Genomic DNA, 23991 nt, shown 5'->3' on the forward strand with positions numbered 1-23991 from the left:
AAACACCATTACACTTCTATATATACATTACATGTCCATTAGCCAAATAGGATTTAGTTTTCTTGTATAAAACAGGCTAAATCCTAGTGGGCTAAGGGACCTGGTCCTTCTACTGAAAACTGTATCTCTAGGGGGAAATTACAGATTGTCAGGAGTCCACAGCGGATCAGCGTTCACAGCGTTATATATTCCAGGGCTACAGGACCTTTGATGATGTCACAGTCACCTGACCAGTGATTGCCTTCTGGGTAAATGGATCACATGACTGTGACATCATGACAGGTCCTTTAGTCATTAGGATTGAAAATCAGGGTAAGTGACTTGTATCCATTGTTAGAATGAGATAGTGTCTTGTGTATTACATACAGCTATAGCATGTATATTATATAGTATATGCCTGTAACATGTCTATATAATATTTATTTCTATATTTGAACTAGGTAGGTAATGACATTAATGCTTTGGCCCTTTGGCTTCTTGGAAGTGCTGAGGGGCCTTATTGCTCACTTGCTGTATATACTGTAGCCACAAGTGTAAGGCCGTGTTCACATCTGGGCTCGGGGAGTCCGCTTGGGGACCCCCTAAATGCATACCTCCCAACTTTTGAAGAACCGAAAGAGGGACAAAATGTGCGGCGCCGTGGTAAATTTAGCCTTGCCCACTTTTGTGTTGACTCCGCCCATTCTCATTAATTTTTCATGTGCCCGCACACAGTATAATCCTCCTACAGTCACCCGTAAATTATATGTCCCCCCTTCATCTCTGCCCCCAGTTTCATATACACCCTTCATCTGCCCCCAGTTTCATGTCCCCCCTCCATCTCTGCCCCAGTTTCATGTCCCCCCTCCATCTCTGCCCCCAGATTCATGTCCCCTCCATCTCTTCCCCCAGATTCATGTCCCCTCCATCTCTGCCCCCAGATTCATGTCCCCCATCTCTGTCCCCAGATTCATGTCCCCCATCTCTGTCCCCAGATTCATGTCCCCCATCTCTGTCCCCAGATTCATGTCCCCCCATCTCTGCCCCCAGTTTCATGTCCCTCCATCTCTGTCCCCAGATTCATGTTCCCTCCATCTCTGCCCCCAGATTCATGTCCCCCCATCTCTGCCCCCAGTTTCATGTCCCCCCTCCATCTCTGTCCCCAGATTCATGCCCCCTCCATCTCTGTCCCCAGATTCATCCCCCTCCATCTCTGCCCCCAGATTCATGTCCCTCCATCTCTGCCCCCAGATTCATGTCCCCCATCTCTGCCTCCAGATTCATGTCCCCCATCTCTGCCTCCAGATTCATGTCCCCCATCTCTGCCCCCAGATTCATGTCCCCCATCTCTGTCCCCAGATTCATGTCCCCCATCTCTGTCCCCAGATTCATGTCCCCCATCTCTGCCCCCAGATTCATGTCCCCCCATCTCTGCCCCCAGATTCATGTCCCCCCATCTCTGCCCCCAGTTTCATGTCCCCCCATCTCTGCCCCCAGATTCATGTCCCCCCTCCATCTCTGCCCCCAGATTCATGTCCCCCCTCCATCTCTGCCCCCAGATTCATGTCCCCCTACATCTCTGCCCCCAGATTCATGTCCCCCCTCCATCTCTGCCCCCAGATTCATGTCCCCCCTCCATCTCTGTCCCCAGATTCATGTCCCCCCTCCATCTCTGCCCCCAGATTCATGTCCCCCCTCCATCTCTGCCCCCAGATTCATGTCCCCCCTCCATCTCTGCCCCCAGATTCATGTCCCCCCTCCATCTCTGCCCCCAGATTCATGTCCCCCCTCCATCTCTGCCCCCAGATTCATGTCCCCCCTCCATCTCTGTCCCCAGATTCATGTCCCCCCTCCATCTCTGCCCCCAGATTCATGTTCCCCCTCCATCTCTGCCCCCAGATTCATGTCCCCCCTCCATCTCTGCCCCCAGATTCATGTCCCCCCTCCATCTCTGCCCCCAGATTCATGTCCCCCCTCCATCTCTGCCCCCAGATTCATGTCCCCCCTCCATCTCTGCCCCCAGATTCATGTCCCCCCTCCATCTCTGCCCCCAGATTCATGTCCCCTCCATCTCTGCCCCCAGATTCATGTCCCCTCCATCTCTGCCCCCAGATTCATGTCCCCTCCATCTCTGCCCCCAGATTCATGTCCCCTCCATCTCTGCCCCCAGATTCATTTTCGCAGGGATACAGTCGATGTCCCAGTGTTTGAAGCTAGGGTCCCACCCCGTATTCAATATCAAAGAAGAGAGCTTCACACAAATATGTGCCACCAAATAAACGTGTTTTATTGGTAGAGCGTGATGGAGCAAACGTTTTCGGCCACAATAGGCCTTTTTCAAGCTCTGTATGTTTGATGCAAAAAATCAATAAAGACAAAGTCCAGCAGGTCAAGAGGGGTCCAATTTCCTCTGCCGCCGCTATCCGGAAACCCGCTCCCCAGGTGGGGAAAATGGAAATGAGTGAATGACAATATGCGCACAAGAATAAAGGGGTTAACTCCCACAGGAAAGCGCCCCCAGATTCATGTTCCCTCCATCTCTGCCCCCAGTGTCATACCGTCCTCAACTTCATCTGCCCCCAGTTTCACGTTCCACCTGAGTGTACACATTACACTTACCTTCTCCTAGTTCCTGCGCCGCTCTCTGCGCGCCTCTCTCTCACTGGCGCACAGTTGTAGACATGATGTGACGTCATCACATCGCGTCTACAAAGCCAGTAGCTGGCATGCAGCGGCGAAGCAAGGAGCTGAAATGTGTTCAACTCAGATCTGCGTCCTCTGGACAGAGATCTGAGTTGAAATCGGGACATTCCAACCGGGACCACGGGACACGTCACCCAAATCGTGAATGTCCCGCGGAAATTGGGACGGTTGGGAGGTATGCCTAAACGGAATATCGAACTCATTAAAAAGCGGTGAGCAATGAAAGCACACGGACCCCATATACTATAATGGGGTCCTTGTGTTTTCCACGCTGTGTCCACACGAATCATGCAGAGAGAAAAGTACTTCAAGCAGTACTCTTCTCTCCGCATGATTGGTGCGGACAACGTGCAGAAAACACAAGGACCCCATTATAGTCTATAGGGTCTGTTGATTGCTTACCGCTTTTTAAAGCAAGCGGACTCCCCGAACAGAATACTGAACACAGATGTGAACCAGGCCTAAGTAGTGCAGCACCGCCCCATTGATGGCTGTGGGGGGTCCTGTGTGTCACACCCCTGCACATCCAATACTTATCGCCCATCCCATCATATAATCATTACACATCAGAGACTTTCACTTCTTAGAAGTTCCCCTTTTTTTCTCCCCTCTAAGTTGCTGAGATTGAGGAGTTTTCTCCTGACAGCCACCAAGGATGGACAAGAACAGAAAACACATGGCGGAGAGGATATTGAACCTCACTCTAGAGATCATCTACCTGCTGACTGGAGAGGTGAGGAATATGGGAAAGCTGCTGCATCGCTCCCTCTTATCTACTCTGTTCTAGGAATTATTAACTATTATCACTTATTTCCAAGAAATTAAAGGATTCATGAAAATCTTATGTTATGTGAACAAGCGTACACAAGTTCTTCTGTAAGAAAACATTAAAGGGGCTCTATCAGCAAAATCATGCTGCTAGAGCCCCACATATGTGTGAATAGCCTTTAAAAAGACTATTCAGGCACCGTAAAAGTTATATTAAACTGCCATTTCCCCCCCCCCCCCGTTTTAAAATAAAACCCTAAAAAAGAATATCTACTTACGCATCGTGCATGCTGGGCGGGCATTCAGGGTGTGTCTTCATCTTCATCTACGCCTCTTCTTCCTCCGACGTCCTCAGGTCCCGTCCTTCTCCGGCGCTTGCGAGCGGACACTGATATTAACAAAATGGCCTGGGCGCATGCGCAATAGCATGCGGTTTCTACTACAGCTACTGCGCATGCGCCCAGGCTATTTTTTTTATATCAGAATCCGCTCGCGAGCGCCGGAGGAGGACGGGACCGGAGGACGTCGGAGGAAGAGGAGGCGTGGATGAAGATGACAACGCACCCTGAATGCCCGCCCAGCATGCATGATCCGTAAGTAGAGCACATTCTTTTTTAGGGTATTATTTTAAAACTGGGGGGTAGTTTAATATAACTTTTACGGTGCCTGAATAGCCTTTTTAAAGACTATTCACGCATATGTGGGGCTCTAGCAGCATGATTTTGCTGATAGAGCCCCTTTAAATGAGGGCATGACCAGAAAAGGCAAATAAATGTTAAAAATCAAGTGCAAAAAATTTGTAAAAAATCTGATGTACATGATCATCAGAACTGAACTGACATAACCTGCTCTGAAAGCCAGGAGGAAGGCAGTGTAAATCTCCTATATAAATGTGGCATTAGCTAACTGTAGCTACCCACATATCAAGACAACACATTATTGTTGCACAGTGATTCTACAGTTTTTTATTTCTCCGCTCCCAGAGCCATATGATGTCTTAATCTTTGCAGGACAAATTTTTCTTCCTGATGCCACCATTAATTATTCTATATAATATACTGGGAAGCTGGAAAAAAATTCAGAATGGGGTGGATTTGAAGAAAAAATGCATTTCTGCGACTTTCTTACGGGCTTTGGTTTTACGGCGTTCACTGTGCAGCCAAAATGACATGTCCCCTGTATTCTGTGTTTCGTTATGACTCCGGCGATACCAAATTTATATGCTTTTATTTACATTTTAACTCCTTAAAAAAAATTCAAAACTGTGTTAAAAAATTTTTTTTCTAAAAGTCGCCATATTCTGACATTTTTTTATTTCGTCTGTGTACGGGGATGCATAGGGCGTCGTTTTTGCGGGGCCGGGTGTACTTTTCAGTTCTACCATTTTGGGGAATTGCTTATGCTTTGATCACTTTTTGTTCAAATTTTTATCAGAGGCAAAACGAGAAAAAAATGCCGTTTTGGCACTTTTGACTCTTTTTCCTGCTACGGCGTTTACTGAACAGGAAAAATATTTTTATAGATTTGTAGAGCGGGCGATTTCGGACACAGGAATACCTAATGTGTATGTGTTTCACAGTATTTAAGCACTTTTATATGTGTTTTAGGAAAAGGGGGTGATTTGAACTTTTAATTTTAATTTTTTTTTTACTTTTTTGCATTTATTAAACCCCCTAGGGGGTCTTGGACCCCATGGGGTCTGATCACTAATGCAATGCATTACAATGCTAATGCACTGTAAAATACCGGCACTTCTGTTTGCAGGCTATGTAGCATAGCCTGCAATAGAAGCAAAATAATGACAGGCTGGGGAGCCTTCACAAGGCTCCTGGCTGTCATAGCAACGTGACGCCGGCCCCGCTACTTACTCCAGGTTCCGGCGATCACAAGGAAAATGGCACCTCGGTCAGCTTTGACTGAGGCACCGGAAGGGTCAATGTCCCCAATCGGTCCAGGCACCAACCGGGGACATTACCGCTGGTTGTCTACTGTATAAAACAGTAGACACCCGGTGGCTATAGCGGCCGCCATAGTTAAACACCCGGCATGCACCACACTACAACGGCAGATGTCGGGAAGGGGTTAAAGGTATTCAATCATTAAAATGGAATTCTTTAGAACAAGTAGGAATAGCCTTTCTTAAGGCTATTCTTCTCCTACCTTTAGATGCTTTCTCCGTGCCGCCGTTCCGTAGATATCTCATTTTTCATCTTTATGCAAATGAGTTTTCTCGTAGCACTGGGGGCGGCCCCCAGCGCTCAAACAGCACTGGGGTGTCCCCAGTACTGCAAGAAAACTCTCCTGCGATGGCCTCTTCTTCTTCTGGCACGCCCTCTGCGACTTCTTGGCTTTTTCTGGCTTTAAATGGTACACATGCGCCTTCATGCCTGCGGCCATTTTCTTATAGCCACTTACACAGTGCGCTTGTGTAAGCAGCCATAAGAAAATGGATGCAGACATGCGCAGTTGGCTCTGCCTGATGGCGTGCATGCGTGCCATTTAAAGCCAAAAGAAGCCATCGGAAGAAGTTGTCGTGGAGATGGTTTGCCAGAAGAAGAAGAGGCTGTCGCTGGAGAGTTTTCCTGCGGCACAGGGGATGCCCCGAGTGCTGTTTGAGCGCTGGGGACCACCCCCAGTGCTGCGAGAGAACTCTTTTGTATAACAATGAAAACTGGGATATCTACAGAATGGAGGCACAAAGAAGACATCTAAAGGTAGGAGAAGAATAGCCTAAGGCTATTCCTACGTATTAGTCTTAAAGAATTCCATTTTAATGATTGAATCCCTTTAAATTTATGTGTACAAAATGGTGCCATTAAGAAATACAACTCCTCCCACACAAACAAGCTATCATTCAGCTGTTGATAGAAAAATAAGAGACTTTTGGAATGCAACAATAAAATAGAAAAATTATATTATCTATTGAGTTCTGATTATTGGGAATCTGACCACTGGGACCTGCAGAGATCATGAAAGGGGGGTCCAAAAGTTTCCCCAAATGCTCCATGTGGTGCACCTGTACAGATACTACTCTATTCACTTCTATGGGTCTGCCAAGGCAGTGTTCTCTGGCAGTTTTATAGACTTCAATGGAGCTGCCAAGCATGTGTATTCATATGGAGCACTCAGGGGAACTTGCAATATTCAGACACTGAACAGGAGAAAAGTCCCCACACCCTACTGGGAGAAAAACACTTTCAGACCCCAACCAGCCTGCTCAATAAGAGGTTAAAGTGAAATAATTCTCTTTCTCTCCGTGCAAAGGAGTACATAATGGTGAAGACGATATCCGATGATGGTGAAGAAAGGAGCACCATCCAGATCCCCATCACAAAGTTTCCACCTCAATCACTATTGAATGACAGAAGCAATAAACAGAAGATCCTGAACCTTACCGACAAGATCATTGAGCTTTTGAGTGGAGAGGTGAGCGCTGCTGGGTCTGCTAAGGCTTTACACAATAAAGGTGGACATACCATGGGCCTGACCTAGTGTGTCTGGTATATGTGAGCCTCCTGATAAGCGGCCAGATGGATTTTGAATCTTGAAATTTTGATGGATCCTTTTGTTCTCTGGGAGATCAGCATCAGTCAGAGGTGTCCACTAGCAGATTATTTCCCTGAGACATATATTTAGTATCCTAGGGTTGTAAAGCGAGAGACTTCCAAGGCTACTGTAGGATTGTAACGGGTTAGTTCACACGTAAAAACCACCTGGCTTATTTTGGTCCTGAAAAAGCTTTTTTTGGAGCTTTTTTTTTTGTAAAAACTGCTTCCAAAAAAAGCCAGGCTGTTTTCCCCTCCCATAAAGAGAATGGGCTTTTCGCCTCCCATTCACTTCTATTGCTTTCTTCAGGCGGAAAACGCCTGAAGAAAGGTCATGTCGCTTCTTTTTTCTGCTAGCTGAAAAAAAACTAGCAGAAAAAAAAGCTAGCAGAAGAAAAAGCTAGCAGGAAAAAAAAGCTAGCTGTTCACATAGGGCTCCATTGTAAAGAGGCTAATTTTGAAGCGAAATCCGCTGTCAAAATCAGCGTCTTTGCCCATGTGTGAACTAGCCCAAAGTGTGGGGGGGGGGAGTTGGAGTCGGGGGGAGTTGTGTGTATGGGGGGGTGGGGGGGTTGATTTGGGGTATAACAGTCCGTGGAGTCTCATGTTCCTCTAAGTTGGTGGCCGCTATATGGGGAGGTGGGGGTGGGTGGTTTGGGGTATAACAGTCCGTGGAGTCTTATCTTCCTTTTGTTTGGTGACAGCTGGACACGTTTTGGGCAGCGATCTCCACAGTGGCCTCTTCTTCTCCCAGTAGGATGTAGAGTTTCATCTTCTTGTCTGCAAATATGAAGTCTGGGATGTGGGCAGAGAGTCTTTGCTAGTAGACAGCCCTCACAGCTGAGTATTTGGTGCAGTGTAGCAGGAAGTGGGTCTCACATTTCTGCTTTGAATAAGAATGAGAAACTCTGTATTCCTTGATGTATGTGTGTAGTTTACTAAGCAGCAATGCATTGAAAGATCACAAGCAAGGTAGAAGTCAGTATCATTTGCAGTGGTTGATGGCTTACTTGTGTCTGCAGAAAATGTGATGGGTCAGGTTGAGAAATTTCAGCCGCAGTCACCAGAAACTACATTAGTTTGGCATCTGCTAGTTCAGGAATCAGTTTTTGTTTTGGGATAATATCTAGAAACAATTGCACATATCACAGACTAGTCGCATTGTGACAGAAAATATTATGTCCATTATTACTATTATTGTTTATTTATATAGCACCATTAATTCCATGGCACTTTACATTTGGGGGTTACATACAATACACAGAATATACAGGTAGCTATAATACTAACAATGACCGACTGGCACAGTGGGGTAGAGGGCCCTGCCTGCGAGGGCTTACAATCTATGAGGGAAGGGGGGTAGAGACAGAAGGTGAGGGAGAGGCCGTACAGATGGGGATGTGGTGATAGTAGTGTTATTGGAGGTTGTAGGCCTTCCTGAATAGGTGAGTCTTCAGGGCCTTCTTGAAGCCTGTGATTGTGGGGGTCAGTCTTATGTGTCTTGGTAAGGAGTTCTAGAGTATGGGGGATGCACGGGAGAAATCTTGGAGACGGTTGTGTGAGGAGCGGATGAGAGCAGAGCGGAGTAGGAGGTCACTGGAGGATCTGAGGTTACGTGTGGGCAGGTAGTGGGAGATTAGTTCAGAGATATATGGAGGGGACAGGTTGTGAATGGCTTTATATGTCAGCGTTAGTAACTTGAACTCCATATCCATGATAGGAGACTCTGGCTCAGTGCCAATACAATCTTGAGAATTTCCTATCAGACATGACAATACTCACCAGGAAAGACAAAGGAACACATTTCACCACAGAATCAAAACTCTCACAACCACATCACCTGTCCTTCAACCAATTCTAGAAAGTGGCATAATATACAATTTATGCTATTATGGATTCGCAAACTATTTAGAGCACTCTGTCAGGTCTGTGCAAGTATCAAGGAATCTGCAGGTCTTTGGTAGTATATCATGGAGTTAAAGTCTCTACAAAAGAAAAAGCAAAGGGAAAATTTAGAATTCACTGTCAAGATTGGTATTCAGGACTCACTGCAAAAGAGTAAAGCTCCATAGCATTTATAACTTTGCGTAGAATCAGTCAGCTAGTCATATGGGTGGTCCTATAGCTGATTGGCACAGTCATAGGAGAGGCAGTCAGTCACTGATAGGACCACCCCGATGTCTAGATGACTGTTTCCTAGTTTATAAAGAGCAACATACACATGAATAAATGACAAGTTATAGTAAATCTAAGATCTGCTCAGCTCCACCTGCTCTATATGACATGACGCCTGAAGATTAGACTTCCCTTTACACTACAGCAAACTTTTTTTTTTTGTTTTTTTAAATCAAATTTTATTGAACATTTTTTGGTTATACAATAAGGAAAAATCACATAAGAAGAAAGAACTGTGAATAAAAATTCAATTGTCAAAATATGTGAAGAAAACAGGAGAGTACAAGCACCTGCAAAATAGTGGTAGATAATAAAATCGTGACAAACAATCAATAGTCAGACTGCTAATATATGGATCATAGAGTGATAGGGAGATTGTGGAATAATCTCAGGGAAGAGGGGGAGGGAAAGACAGTATCAGCCATTGAGAGGGGGTGGAGATAAATGCAGAAGGATAATAAGGAAGTAGGGGGGTGGGGAAAGAGTCTGAATTGTGGTGGTCTGGGCACATCAGGCAGCAGAGACTGGTCAGAAGATCGTCGAATCATCTTGTCAGAGTAGACTCGAGAGTTTCGGAAGCAGATCCAAGGCGTCCAGATCTTACTATATCGGTCATGTGTGAATATGCTCCAGCTCAGTAGTTCCTCGAACCTCGAGATTTGGTCAGCCTTGGCCAGCCATTCAATCAGTTTTAACATTAAAATGTTTTCCCACTGAACCTATTTTTTTATATGTATCAGGTTCCTATACGGTGTCAGGATGTCACTGTATACTTCTCCTTGGAGGAGTGGGAGTATTTAGAAGAACACAAGGATCAGTACAAGGATTTCATGATGGAGAATCACCAGGCTCTCACATCATTGTGTAAGCAGATACTTCCATTGGCTGGAAGGTGTACATACGTTACATTGTATAAGGGTTACATATATTTAAGGGTCCATACGACATATCCATAGTCTGATGTTCACATTAAAACAATGTTTCTAGTCACTGTATTTACATCTTCTATAGATAGATCCGATATGAAGAACATACCAGACGGCTTCTCGTATCCTCTTCTTACACAGAATTGGCCAGAGGGAAATCTCAATATCCTACAGGATTGTCCGGTAGATAATAGAGCACACCCAGTAACACATGCTGAATGTTCTTTGATTCCAGAATGCAGTATTACAGCTCAATTCATATATGCTTTCCCCCTCTCCAGCATATCAGGGATTTCTTCTTCCTTCTTCTGATGTTGAGGAGTATATATGATATAAGTAGTCTGCAACCTCGCTGCAGTTATTACCTTATTGTATCATTCACCCCCTTCACCTGCAGACAACCAAGTGTGCTTTCTTCCCTATATGCCTGTTTGATCTGCCCTACCTGAAGACTTGGATGTTTTTCTAACTCTTATCTGATGAATACAACCTTCTCCCCTGTCCTGCTAATATCTCTAGAATTGGTGATAGGATCTATGTCAAAAACAGCAGCAGAGTTTGTGATCACTGACTGCACCAACTAGTAGCAGATTACTTAGAAAGTCACTTAATTTTGAGTTTAGGAAACAGATGAATAATGTGAATGAAAAGGTAGTTATAGCTTTTAACCATTTTTTAGCCGTCTTCTTATTTTTGTTTTATTTGTCCTTTATGTGGAGAATTAGATTGAAGAATTGTCTGACATTAAATGTGAAGTAATAGAAGAAGATGAGGAAATGTTTGTAGAAGACAACCAGCAGCATATGGATGGAGAAATTCCTACGGATAACAGCAATGGTGAGTAATAAACATTAAATACTATAAAGTCACATAGTAGAGGGATATTACACTTCTTCTTTACTTATTACAGAGGAACTACAAGAAGACGTTTATCCAGGGACATGTATAGAGTTCATTCAATCCAATAGCAAAAGTAAGTCTTAATATTTTTCACCAAACTACTGCACAATACAGTAGAAAAGCCTAATAAGCCAGTTAATAAAAAGTTATGGTCACTAGGCCACTCCCACAAACTGCTATATTACTGGCACCCCCACATTACTAAGACATTTCCACCCGTACTGCTGATACCAAGAGCCTGCTACAACTCTCACAAGTACTGTTGTACTTACCATTGCATTTTGCAGAAGAAAAAAAAATCATGAAATTTGTTTTTCTTTCCAGACGATGACTTCGCCAAAATCTTGGAGGAAGATCTTTTGTTTCCAGGTGGTAAAGTAGTACATAATGAGCTATCACAAGAATATTTAGAAGAACCTTCCATTACCTCAACATTATCCTCAGACCTTCACATAAGAGATGTGTCTACCGATCCCACTGACCACAAAGAATCAGCATCTAATCGACCGCTGATTGATCAACAAGTTTTGCTTTCTCAAGGGGTTAAAATATTTACATGTTCTGAATGTGGGAAGAATTTTAAGACTAAATGTAGTCTTTGTAGACATACAAGAATTCACAAAAATGAGAGACCTTTTTTATGTTCAGAATGTGGGAAATGTTTTATTCAGAGATCACACCTTGTTCAACATCAGAAAAATCACAGAGGAGAGAAGCCATTTTCATGCCCAGAATGTGGGAAGTGTTTTACTCAGAAATCAAGTCTTGGAGGACACCAGAGAATTCACACCGGAGAGAAGCCATTTTCATGTTTGCAGTGTGGGAAATGTTTTAACCAGAAATCAGATCTTGTTAGACATGAGAGAATTCACACAGGAGAGAAGCCATATTCATGTCTAGAATGTGGAAAACGCTTTACTGTGAAATCACATCTTGTTGAACATCAAAAAAATCACACAGGGGACAAACCACATTCATGTTCAGAATGTGGGAAATGTTTTACCCAAAAAGCCTATCTGGTGAAACATCAGATCATTCATACAAGAAAAAACTGTTTTCATATTCAGAATGATGGTAATGTTTAACCTGGACTTAGTTGCTCATAAGAACCATACCGGTAATACTAATCTAGATTAAAGGGGTTGTCCAGCAGAAATAAATAAAAAAAAAATATATATATATATATATATATATATATATATGTATAACACACACATATACTCACCTGTCCCTGGCCTCCAGTGTCTCCTAGCATGATCCGGTCCTGCAGGTTACCAGTATTGAGACAGTGCAGTGTGCGGTACAGTTTACATACTGCAAGCTGCGCTGCAAACTTGCCATGGGGCCACACGGTGGCTCAGTGGTTAGCACTGCATCCTTGCAGCACTGGGTCCTGGTGTTCAAATCCCGCCAAGGGCAAAAAACCATCTGCAAGGAGTTTGTATGTTCTCCCCGTGTTTGCGTGGATTTCCATCCCATATTCCAAAAAGACATACTGATAGGGGGGAAAAATGTACATTGTAAGCCCTATGTGGGGCTCACAATCTACATTTAACAAAAAAAACTTGCCATACAAACTGTAGTGGTGAATCCCTGCAGCACTGTCCCGTTGAAATCTATGTGAAGTGCTACAGTACCTACATTAACCACTGCAGTGTTAACAACTAGTGACCAGCCTAGCTCACGGTACGTAAATAACACCGTGAACCGTACTGCGGCTTCTGGTCTCAGGATAGGCCTTTGATGTTAGGTACTAGATAACCCCTTTAAAGTTCACTCTACAACAAATGCAATAACTCGTGTAAGGTTGTACTGTGATGGTGCTGTGCTTTGCAGGCAATAACCACATAGAGAAACCACATACTACGGTTATACATACAAGTTATACTTCAGTTGAATATCACTTGTAAGTACTATGCAAAAGCATAAAGGACTGTTCATAAAGATAGAAATGATGTAACTGAACAAAATGCACTAACTCTGAATACTCAGATTTATTTTCCCATGTTAAACACCTCTAATATTTGTAGACACACATTTATTAAACAATCAAATATTTTGTTTTTTATTCAACTGCAGTCTTGAACGGTAGAATTATTTACTTGTGCCATTTTAACTCCGAAGTTACATCAACGGGAGATAAAATGCATATAAGAAATACACAATGCCTGAGAGCAGCCAAGTAATAACCAAAAAATCATAGTGAACAATACATACAGTACAGACCAAAAGTTTGGACACACCTTCTCATTCAAAGAGTTTTCCGTATTTTCATGACTATGAAAATTGTAGATTCACACTGAAGGCATCAAAACTATGAATTAGCACATGTGGAATTATATACTTAACAGAAAAGTGGGAAACAACTGAAAATCTGTCTTATATTCTCGGTTCTTCAAAGTAGCCACCTTTTGCTTTGATTACTGCTTTGCACACTCTTGGCATTCTCTTGATGAGCTTCAAGAGGTAGTCACCAGAAATGGTTTTCACTTCACAGGTGTGCTCTGTCAGGTTTAATAAGTGGGATTTCCTGCCTTATAAATGAGGTTGGGACCATCAGTTGTGTTGTGCAGAAGTCAGGTGGATATACAGCTGATAGTCCTACTGAATAGACTTATAATTTGTATTATGGCAAGAAAAAAAGCAGCTAAGTAAAGAAAAACGAGTGGCCATCATTACTTTAAGAAATGAAGGTCAGTCAGTCCAAAAAATTGGGAAAACTTAGAAAGTGTCCCCAAGTGCAGTTGCAAAAACCATAAAGCGTTACAAAGAAACTGGCTCACATGAGGACCGCCCCAGGAAAGAAAGACCAAGAGTCACCTCTGCTGCGGAGGATAAGTTCATCCGAGTCACCAGCCTCAGATATCGCAGGTTAACAGCAGCTCAGATTAGAGACCAGGTCAATGCCACACAGAGTTCTAGCAGCAGACACATCTCTACAACAACTGGTAAGAGGAGACTTTGTGCATCAGGCCTTCATGGTAAAATAGCTGCTAGAAAACCACTGCTAAGGACAGGCAACAAGCAGAAGAGACTTGTTTGGGCTAAAGAGCACAAGGAATGGACATTAGACCAGTGGAAATCTGTGCTTTGGTCTGATGAGTCCAAATTTGAGATCTTTGGTTCCAACCACCGTGTCTTTGTGAAACGCAGAAAAGGTGAATGGATGGACTCTACATGCCTGGTTCCCACCGTGAAGCATGGAGGAGTAGCTGTGATGGTGTGGGGGTGCTTTGCTGGTGACACTTGGGGATTTATTCAAAATTGAAGATATACTCAACCAGCATGGCTACCACAGCATCTTGCAGCGACATGCTATTCCATCCGGTTTGCATTTAGTTGGACCATCATTTATTTTTCAAGAGGACAATGACTCTAAGGACACCTCCAGGCTGTGTAAGGACTATCTGACCAAGAAGGAGAGTGATGGGGTGCTACGGCAGATGACCTGGCCTCCACAGTCACCAGACCTGAACCCAATCCAGAAGGTTTGGGGTGAGCTGGACCGCAGAGTGAAGGCAAAAGGCCCAACAAGTGCTAAGCATCTCTGGGAACTTCTTCAAGACTGTTGGAAGACCATTTCAGGTGACTACCTCTTGAAGCTCATCAAGAGAATGCCAAGAATGTGCAAAGCAGGAATCAAAGCAAAAGGTGGCTACTTTAAAGAACCTAGAATATAAGACAGATTTTCAGTTGTCACACTTTTTTGTTAAGTATATAATTCCACATGTGTTACTTCATAGTTTTGATGCCTTCAGTGTGAATCTACAATTGTCATAGTCATGAAAATACAGAAAACTCTTTGAATGAGAAGGTGTGTCCAAACTTTTGGTCTGTACTGTATATACCAATGTAATATACTGATGCACATGCATACACGATACATTCACTAATAATAGATTCATGAGCAATATAACTAAGGATATATGCACAGGTGGGCTTCTTTCATCACAGCCTAGGTGTTGGACCCCCACAGATCTAATATCGATTACCTATCCTGTGGAGAATCTCTTCAAGGTCCCCATCCAGCTTATAAGAAACATCTCAAAACATGAATTTCTTCTTCTGAAATTTGATAGAATTAAAAAAAATTGGAACTGGCACCATCAGGCACCAAAACTAACAGCATTGATAGCTTGGGAATGGTGGGAGCTACAGAAAAGAGTAATACTTGTAACGATACCTTGAGTCATTCTTAAATTGGTAGAAAGTAGATACACTACCATGACCAATTATAATCCTATGGTGATCCTATGATCTAAATACTGTATGTACAATATTAAAAGTTTAAAATGAAAGTCATTTACATGAGATGGAAACGCAAGCATAGAATCACCCATAGCAAAGACTCAATATGTTGTGCATTACATCAGCAGAAGTTATTATCCACCATGATTCAGTAGTATTACTCAGACTGACACAGTTCAATACATCTTGTACATGCTATAGAATACAATCAAACTGATGTACAGATATAGCAGAGTTAACCTAAACTTCTGTAGTATGTTGCTGTATTACACAAGACAACGAAAACAAATGAAAAGTAATTGAAAAATATTCTTCCAATGACTTCATTGGTTTTTGTTGTCCTCTGTGATAAGACATCTGTCATGATTGAGTTCTAGGAGCAAATGTCAACAAAAGCAGAATCTGGCTGATAACATCTGCTTTGGTAATCCGTTGTTATAATACTTATTAACCCCTTCCTGCCTATGGCATTTTTTGATTTTCGTTTTTGACTCCCCTCCTTCTAAGCCCCATAACTTTTTTATTTCTCCGCTCTCAGAGCCATATGAGGTCTTAATCTTTGCGGGACAAATTTTTCTTCATGATGCCACCATTAATTATTCTGTATAATGTACTGGGAAGCAGGAAAAAAATTCAGAATGGGGTGGATTTGAAGAAAAAATGCATTTCTGTGACTTTCTTACGGGCTTTGGTTTTACGGCGTTCACTGTGCAGCCAAGATGACATGTCCGCTGTATTCTGTGTTTCGTTACGATTCCGGGGATACCAAATTTCTATGGTTTTATTTACATTTTGACCCCTTAAAAAAAATCCAAAACTGTGTTAAAAAATTTTTTTTTCTAAAAGTCGCCATATTCTGACAGCCGTAACTTTTTTATACGTCCGTGTACGGGGATGTATATGGCGTCTTTTCTTGAGGGGACGGGTGTACTTTTTATTCTACCATTTTCGGGAAATGTTATTGCTTTGATTACTTTTTATTCAAATTTTTATCAGAATCAAAACAGTGAAAAAACGGCGGTTTGGCACTTTTGACTATTTTTCCTGCTACGGCGTTTACCGAACAGGAAAAATATTTTTATAGATTTGTAGAGCGGGCGATTTCGGACGCGCGGATACCTAACATGTATGTGTTTCACAGTATTTAACTATTTTTATATGTGTTCTAGGGAAAGGGGGGTGATTTGAATTTTTAATAATTGTTATATTTTTTTTAAACTTTTTTTTTTGCATTGATTAGACCCCCTAGGGGTCTTGAACCCCAGGGGGTCTGATCACTAATGCAATGCCTTATAATGCTAATGCATTGTAATGCATAGCAAAAAAATCATCATTTCTTTTGCAGGCTGCATAGACCTGCAAAAGCCTTTACAAGGCTCTCGGCTGTCAAGGAAACGTTACGTCGGCAAATGCGCCGCCAGGAAAATGGCGCCTCCGGCGCCTTTGACCGCAGCGCCGGAGGAGTTAATGTCTCCGATTGGTCCGGGGACCAGAGACATTAGCGCTGGTTGTCTACTGCGTAAAGCAGTAGACACCCGGCAGCTATAGCGGCTGCCCGGCTCCCGGGCAGTCGCCATAGTTACACACCCAGCATGCGCCGTAATAGTATGGCGGATGTCGGGAAAGGGTTAAAGCAAATAAGCAATCTGGAGCACTAAGGACTGTTTCCTACTAGAGATGAGCGAACAGTGAAATATTCGAGATTCCATATTTTTTTTCGAGTAGAGCCTCAATATTCCATTACTCGATCGAATCCCATTAAAGTCTATGGGAAAAAAATGCTCGTTTCAGTGGAAACCACTATTCGACTAAAGGAGAGTCACCAAGTCCACGAGTAGCAGGAGGAGAGTGTTTAGGAGGAGCGCTGTGCAGTTAAAGCACACAGACCTCATTATAGTCTATGGAGTCCGTGCGCTTTAACTGCACAGCGCTTGCAGTTGTGCTCATAAAAAGTAAGCTCCCTCGTAACCGCAAGCTGCCAGCTCTCCTGACTAGCAAAGATGAGCCTGCGGCAAATCAACGCTGGTTCTGCAGCAGGCTCGTCCTTGCTAGTCAGGAGAGCTTACCTTTTTCTCATAGGAATGAATTGACCAGCGTTGATTGGCCAGTGTACAGCATTCGGCCAGTCAACGCTGGTTCTGCCGGAGGCTCGTTTGTGAGGAGGCGGAGTCTAAGTTTGGACCACAATGGAGACTTGTGGTCCGATCTTAGACTCCGCCTCCTCACAGACGAGCCTCCGGCAGAACCAGCGTTGATTGGCCGACTGCTATACACTGTATAGCATTCGGCCAATCAACACTGGTTCTGAAGCGAATATTTACTGCGAATAGCTAGTAGTATTCGATCGAGTACGAATATTTCGAATACCGTAGTATTCTATCGAATACCTACTCGCTCATCTCTATTTCCTACGCTTTTTCAAAATGTATTACTTATGTGCTCGCTTCTGCTTCACGGCCTGCCCCACATGCTCCTTTTCACAAAGACCACTCACGTACCTTCCTCAGTACATACAGACTGCTCCCCATACCACCCTTTTTCGCATTCATTTTCTATGCCAACTTTTCTGCCTCCCAGATTGCTTTTTCTGTGTCCCCCCACAAATACTGGTCCCCATGATCCCCTTTCAGACAGGAAACCATTCTGAAAACTTATCGAAAAAAGGGTTTTCCAGAAACTGGAGCAAGCTGTGGGGTGGTGTGAAATAAAAATAAAGCATATTCACCAGTCCCAGGCACTCCATTGTCCATTTTGTTTTGTACTTCTGTATCAATAATGCTGAATCCCTGAAGTCACTAACATACCTCACTGGTTACTCACCATCGACTACTAAGGTGGGTGACGGGCCTGAGTGGCCATGGATGCACGGGTACAATATGGATACATAACAGCACCAAGAACACATGAGTATGTGGTATTCATACCTCACAACTGTCCTGAATTCTGCGGGACAGTCCCAGATTGTGGGTCATGTCCCTCAGTCCCGGTCAGCGGGAGGTATGTCCCGGATTCAACTCATCTGCGTCCTCTCCGGACGCAGATGAGTTGACTGTGCTCTCTGGGAAAAGAGACTGCAGACAGAACAGCAGGGGAGTGAGGAGAGTATCAGTGTTTTTTATGTTAAACTATGGGGGCAGATGAAGGGGGGGACATTAAACTGGTGGCAAATGGAGGGGGTAGGGACATTAAATAGTGAGAGTTTAAGAGGGACATTAAACTGGGGAGAGCTGGAGGGGGACATTGAAAAATGGGGGTCACTGGACGGAGACATTAACCCCTTAACGACCGGCCCATAGGGAATCTACGTCGGCAGTGACAGGTCCTTCCTGACTGCCCTATAGGAAAACTACGTCGGGCAGTCAGGGAAGGATTCCCTGTCAGTGCCGACGTGAATGGAGCGGATCTTAGCTGTATCTTACAGCTAAGACCCTGCTCCATAACCCCCCATCGGAGGGGTCTCCGATGGGGGGGTTTTAACCCCTTCAGTTCTGTGATCAAACATGATCACGGAACTGAAGCGGTTCCGTGATGGTGCCGGCGGTATCGGCACCCCCCGCGGCGAGATCGGAGGGTGCCGATATACAAAACATGCAGTCTGGGGTCTGGCCAGTGACCCCAGACTGCCTGAGCCCCCTGTTACCTGGTTGATCCTGCCCCTGTTGTCAGGAAGCCAAGCGATGCATCTACATCGCTTGGCTTCCTGACACAGACTGGAGACACGTGCAGCCTGTGTCTCCTGTGTCTCCAGCCTGTAATACTGATTCAGCAATGAAGTCATTGCTGAATCAAGTGTCCTAAGAGGGACACATAAAAAAGTGAAAGAAAAAGTGAAAAAAAAGTGAAAAATAAATAAATAAAGCTTTTGAAAAAAATGAATAAAGTTATAAAGCCCCAAAAGTCTCCTTTTTTCTATAAAAAAATGAGTTATGTAAAAAAAAAAACCTAAAAATTAATAAAAACAATACATATTTGGTATCGCTGCGTCCGTAACAATCTGTACAATAAAACTGAAATAATATTTAATGTATACGGTAAACGTCGGGGGAAAAAAACGGAAAAAACCCGCCGGAAGTAGTGATTTTTCACCATCTCACCTTAGAAAATATGCTATAAAAAGTGATCAAAAAGTCATATACACCCCACAATAGTACCAATAAAAAGCGCAGGTTGTCCCGCAAAAAATAAGCCCCCAACCAACACTGTCCACGGAAAAATAAAAATGTTACGCCTCTCAGAAGGTGGCGATGCAGAAATCACTGATTTATGTCCCCAAATGTGTTTTTGTTCTGCAGAATTAGTATCGCATAAAAAAAATACTATAAATGAGGTATCGCCGTAACCGTACCGACCTGCAGGATAAAGGTCACATGATACTTATACTGTACGCTGCATAGCGCAAAATTTAAAAGGGAAAACTCAATGCCAGAATTGATTTTATTTTTTTAAATCCAGCAAAAAAAGAGTTAATAAAAAGTACTCAATAGATTGTAAGCACCCAAAAATGGTGTCATTACAAAATACACCTCATACCGCAAACAACAAGCCCTTATATGGCCACGTCACCAGAAAAATTAAGAAAATATAGCATCCAGCAATGTGAAGACAAAATCCCGCAAAAATCGCCAAATCATTAGAATACAACTGGCTGCGGCAGGTAGGGAATATATAAGCTGTGCGAGCGTATATCAGGGGACACCCCATATTTACAGCTTATGAGGGAACGGACACCAGAAATGACCCCCAAAGTGACCCCCAGAGTGACTCGACCAATCATAGGAGCTACTGGGACATAGTAGGGAATTTGGTGTCTGCAATGTCCTTCGCACAGCTTATATATTCCCTCTTCGCCATCCGCTGTGCAGTCACGTCCGGGATACTAATACTCACTACACCCCTGATAAATTCTTTGAGGGGTGCAGTTTTCAAAATGGGGTCACTCCTTTGGGGAATCCACTTTTCTGGTACCTTACAGGCTCTACAAACATGACATCGCGTCCAGATACCAAACATCAAAATCTGTACTCCAAAAGCCGCATCGCGCTCCTTCCCTTCTGCGCCCTACTGTGCGCCCAAACTGCAGTTTATGCCACATGTATGACACTGGTGTACCCGGGATAATGTACGTAATGTCATATGTGGTATAAACTGATATTAGGGCACAGCTGGACACAGAAGGGAAGAAGGGTTATTGGGTTTTTGGAGCGCAGATGGTTTGGTTTTTGGATGCCATGACACTTTTGCAGAGCTGACACGCCAGTAAAGTGGAATCCCCTGATATGTGACCTTATTTTGGAAACTACACCCCTGAAGGATTTATCCAGGGGTACAGAGAACATTTTTAACCCCCAAGTGTTGCTATAACTTATTATCCATAAATGAATACGAAGCTGATTGTGTGAAGTGAAAATGACCATTTTTCCAGGAATCTGTCATGTTGTGTCCGACTTGTATCAGTGATGAACGCTCTGAAAGCTGTTGTGCCCGGGATACCCACTTAACAATTTTTGGAGTGTGTATCTCTGCTGACATAAGTTGGGCACAACATATACTGAAATGGCGAATCTCTGGAAAAATTTCATTTTTAACTTCTCATTGTCAGTTGCGATTTCATTTCTGGAAACTAAATAAATGCAACCCTCAAGGGTTAAAAGCGCTCGCTACGCCACTTGATAAATCCCATCAGTGGGCTAGAGTCCAAAATGGGGTGACATGTCTGCAGATTCCACTTTATTGGCAATTCAGGGTCTTTGCAAAAGTGATGTCCAGAAACCAAACTGTGCGCCAAAAAACAAATTAGCGCTCCTTCCCTTCTGTGCCCGGCTGTGCCCAAACAGCCGATTCTACCCACATATGGCATTAAGTCCGTTATCCAGGGTACACCAGTGTCATACATGTGGGCATACACCGCCATTTGGGTACACAGCAGGGCGCAGATGTGAAGGAGCGCTATGTGCTTTTGGAGTGCAGATTTAGATTGTTGGTGTTTGGACACCATGTCATATTTGCCGAGACCCTAAAATTGCCCCTACAAAATGGGGTCACTTCTTAGGGAATTCCAGTTTACTGGAACCTCCAGGGCTCTGCAAAAACATCATGGCGCCTAGAGGGTCCCTCTAAATCTGTACCCCAAAAGCTAAAAAGCGCACTGCTCCTTCTCTTCTGAGCCCTGCTGTGTTCCCAAGCAGCAGTTTACACCCACATATATAATTTTTTGACCCTCGGGATGGCCCCTTAATAGTTTCAGGAGTGCAGGTCTCTGACAACACAAAGTGGGTGCAACGTATTGGACACCGAAATGGCAGATTTCTTTCAAAATTTCAATTTTCATTTTGTACATTAATTTTTGGGAAGCATTTTTAGGCTCAGGGTGCATTCACACTGAGTAAACGCTAGCTTATTTTGTAGAGTAAAATTACACTTGTAAATTTTGCTATCCCATTGACTTCAATGACATTTTACAGGCGTATTTTTACAGGCGTATTTTTTACAGGCGTATTTTTTACAGGCGTATTTTTACACTTGTAAAAAAATATCATTGAAGTCAATGGGATAGCAAAATTTACAAGTGTAATTTTACTCTACAAAATAAGCTAGCGTTTACTCAGTGTGAATGCACCCTTAGAGTGATAATACACCTTGATACATTCTTTGATGGGTGTAGTTTTTAAAATGGGGTCACTTTTGAGGTGTTTCCATTGTATTGGTACTTTAGGGGTTCAGCAAATGCGACATGGCACCTGAAAACTATTCCAGGAAAATCTGCCCTCCAAAACCCAAATAGCGCTCTTTCCATTCTGAGCCCCAGCATGTACCCATACAGCAGATTATGGCCACATATGGGGTATTGCCGTGTTCAGGAGAAATTGTGTAACAAACTGTGGGAGGCTTTTTCTCATTTAACCCCTTGTGAAAATGAAAACTTTGGGGATAAAGGGACATTTTAGTAATTTTTAACCTACACATCCCAAGGTTAGTAAAATCTGTGAAAAGGCTATAGGGTCAAAATACTCACTATACTCCTCAATTAATACCTTAAGGGGTCTAGTTTATAAAATGGGGTCATTTATGGGGGTTTTTAATTGTTTTGGTAACGTAAATCTTGTTTGAATGTGCAATGGGTCTGAAATATCTGCAAGCAAAATTTGTGTCTTGAAATTCAGTTGGTGCTCCCATCTTTTTGGGCCCTACCGTGCGTCCGTACATAGGATTAAGGCCACAAAGTGTACATTTTTGATGACGGGAGAAATGGGGCCATCTATTTTGGGGTGTTTTTCTTTATTTTCATGCCTTGTGTGCAAAAAAACTGCCTTTAAAATGACTCTTTTGTGTAAAGAATATGACAATTTTTTGTTTGACACAAATTCTTTTAAAACCTATGGGGTCAAAATACTCACTATACCCCTCAATGAATACCTCAAGGGGTCTAGTTTATAAAATGGTGTCATTTATTGGGGTTTTAAATTGTTTTGGTAACTCAAATCTTGTTTGAATGCATAATGGGCCTGAAACATTTGGAAGCAAAAATTGTGTCTTGAAATCCAGTTGGTGCTCCCTTCTTTTTGGGCCCTACTGTGCGTCTGTACATAGAATTAAGGCCACAAAGTGTACATTTTTGAACACAGGAGAAATGGAGTCATCTACTTTGGAGTGTTTTTCTTCATTTTCATGTGTTATGTGCAAAAAAACTGCCTATAAAATGACACTTTTGTGTAACAAAATGACATTTTTTTGTTTGATGCAAATTTTCTAAAAACATATGGGGTCAAAGTACTCACTATACCCCTCAATGAATACCTTAAGGGGTCTAGTTTATAAAATGGGGTCATTTATGGGGGTTTTCAATTGCTTTGGTAACTCAAATCTTGTTCAAATGTGCAATGGGCCTAAAATATCTGCAAGCAAAATTTGTGCTTTGAAATCCATTTGACCCTCCCTACCTCTTGGGCCCTACTGTACATGGGACTAAGGCCACAAAGTGTACATTTTTTTAACATGGGAGAAGTGGGGTGATCTATTTTGGGATGTGTTTCTTCTTTTTGACGTGTTGTGTGCAAAAAAACTGGTTTTAAAATGACACATATTTGAAGAAAATGAAAATGTAATTTTTTTCATCATTTGTAATAATTCTTGCAAAACAATATTTGTTTGATCAAAATGCTCACTATACCCCTCAAAGTATACCTGAAGGGGTCTAGTTTTACAAATTGGGTCATTTAATGGGAGGTTCTGTCATTATGTCACCTATTCTTGTCTGCAAACATAGCTTGGTACAGGAAAAAATCACAAACTCAAAATTTCCAAAATTTGCTTTTAAATTTGATAAACTTCTAAATTGTCTAAATTACTCAAATATGCTAAAATTATTTCAAATATGCTTGAAACACAAAAGGAACATTTGGAAATATATAACTAGTAACTTTTTTGCCCTGTATTATTGTGCATATGTGAGATATCGCAGCTGAAAATGAAAAACATTGTAAAAATTTAAAAATTTTCACCATTTGCGAGTTTTTAAAATAAATTTACACAAGTTATATCAGTCTAATTTTACCTTCTCAGTAAAGTACAACATGTCACGAAAAAACAATATCAGAATCGCTTGGATGCGCTATACTGTTACAGAATTATTCATTGATAAAGTCACACAGGGCAAATTTCCAAAATTTGGCTTGGTCATTAAGGTCTAAAATAGGCTGGTCACTAAGGGGTTAAGCTAGAGGCAATTGGAAAGGGACATGAAACTGGGG

At 42.8% G+C, this 23991-nt stretch overlaps 1 protein-coding gene across 1 annotated transcript in view; it reads left to right on the top strand.

Moving 5' to 3' along the window:
- The first annotated feature begins 254 nt into the window (after positions 1 to 254).
- LOC142182941 (uncharacterized) overlaps positions 255 to 23991 on the top strand; it is a 42741-nt gene continuing 19004 nt past the window's right edge. The window contains exons 1-8 of the mRNA XM_075257761.1: positions 255 to 312; positions 3298 to 3415; positions 6715 to 6876; positions 9911 to 10034; positions 10182 to 10279; positions 10822 to 10933; positions 11007 to 11069; positions 11321 to 11983. Of these exons, the coding sequence (XP_075113862.1) occupies positions 3338 to 3415; positions 6715 to 6876; positions 9911 to 10034; positions 10182 to 10279; positions 10822 to 10933; positions 11007 to 11069; positions 11321 to 11983 (1300 nt within the window). The 5' untranslated portion in view covers positions 255 to 312; positions 3298 to 3337. The remainder of the gene's footprint in view (positions 313 to 3297; positions 3416 to 6714; positions 6877 to 9910; positions 10035 to 10181; positions 10280 to 10821; positions 10934 to 11006; positions 11070 to 11320; positions 11984 to 23991) is intronic.

This window comes from Leptodactylus fuscus, chromosome 10 (assembly GCF_031893055.1).
Source record: "Leptodactylus fuscus isolate aLepFus1 chromosome 10, aLepFus1.hap2, whole genome shotgun sequence".
Classification (NCBI taxonomy): Eukaryota; Metazoa; Chordata; class Amphibia; order Anura; family Leptodactylidae; genus Leptodactylus; species Leptodactylus fuscus.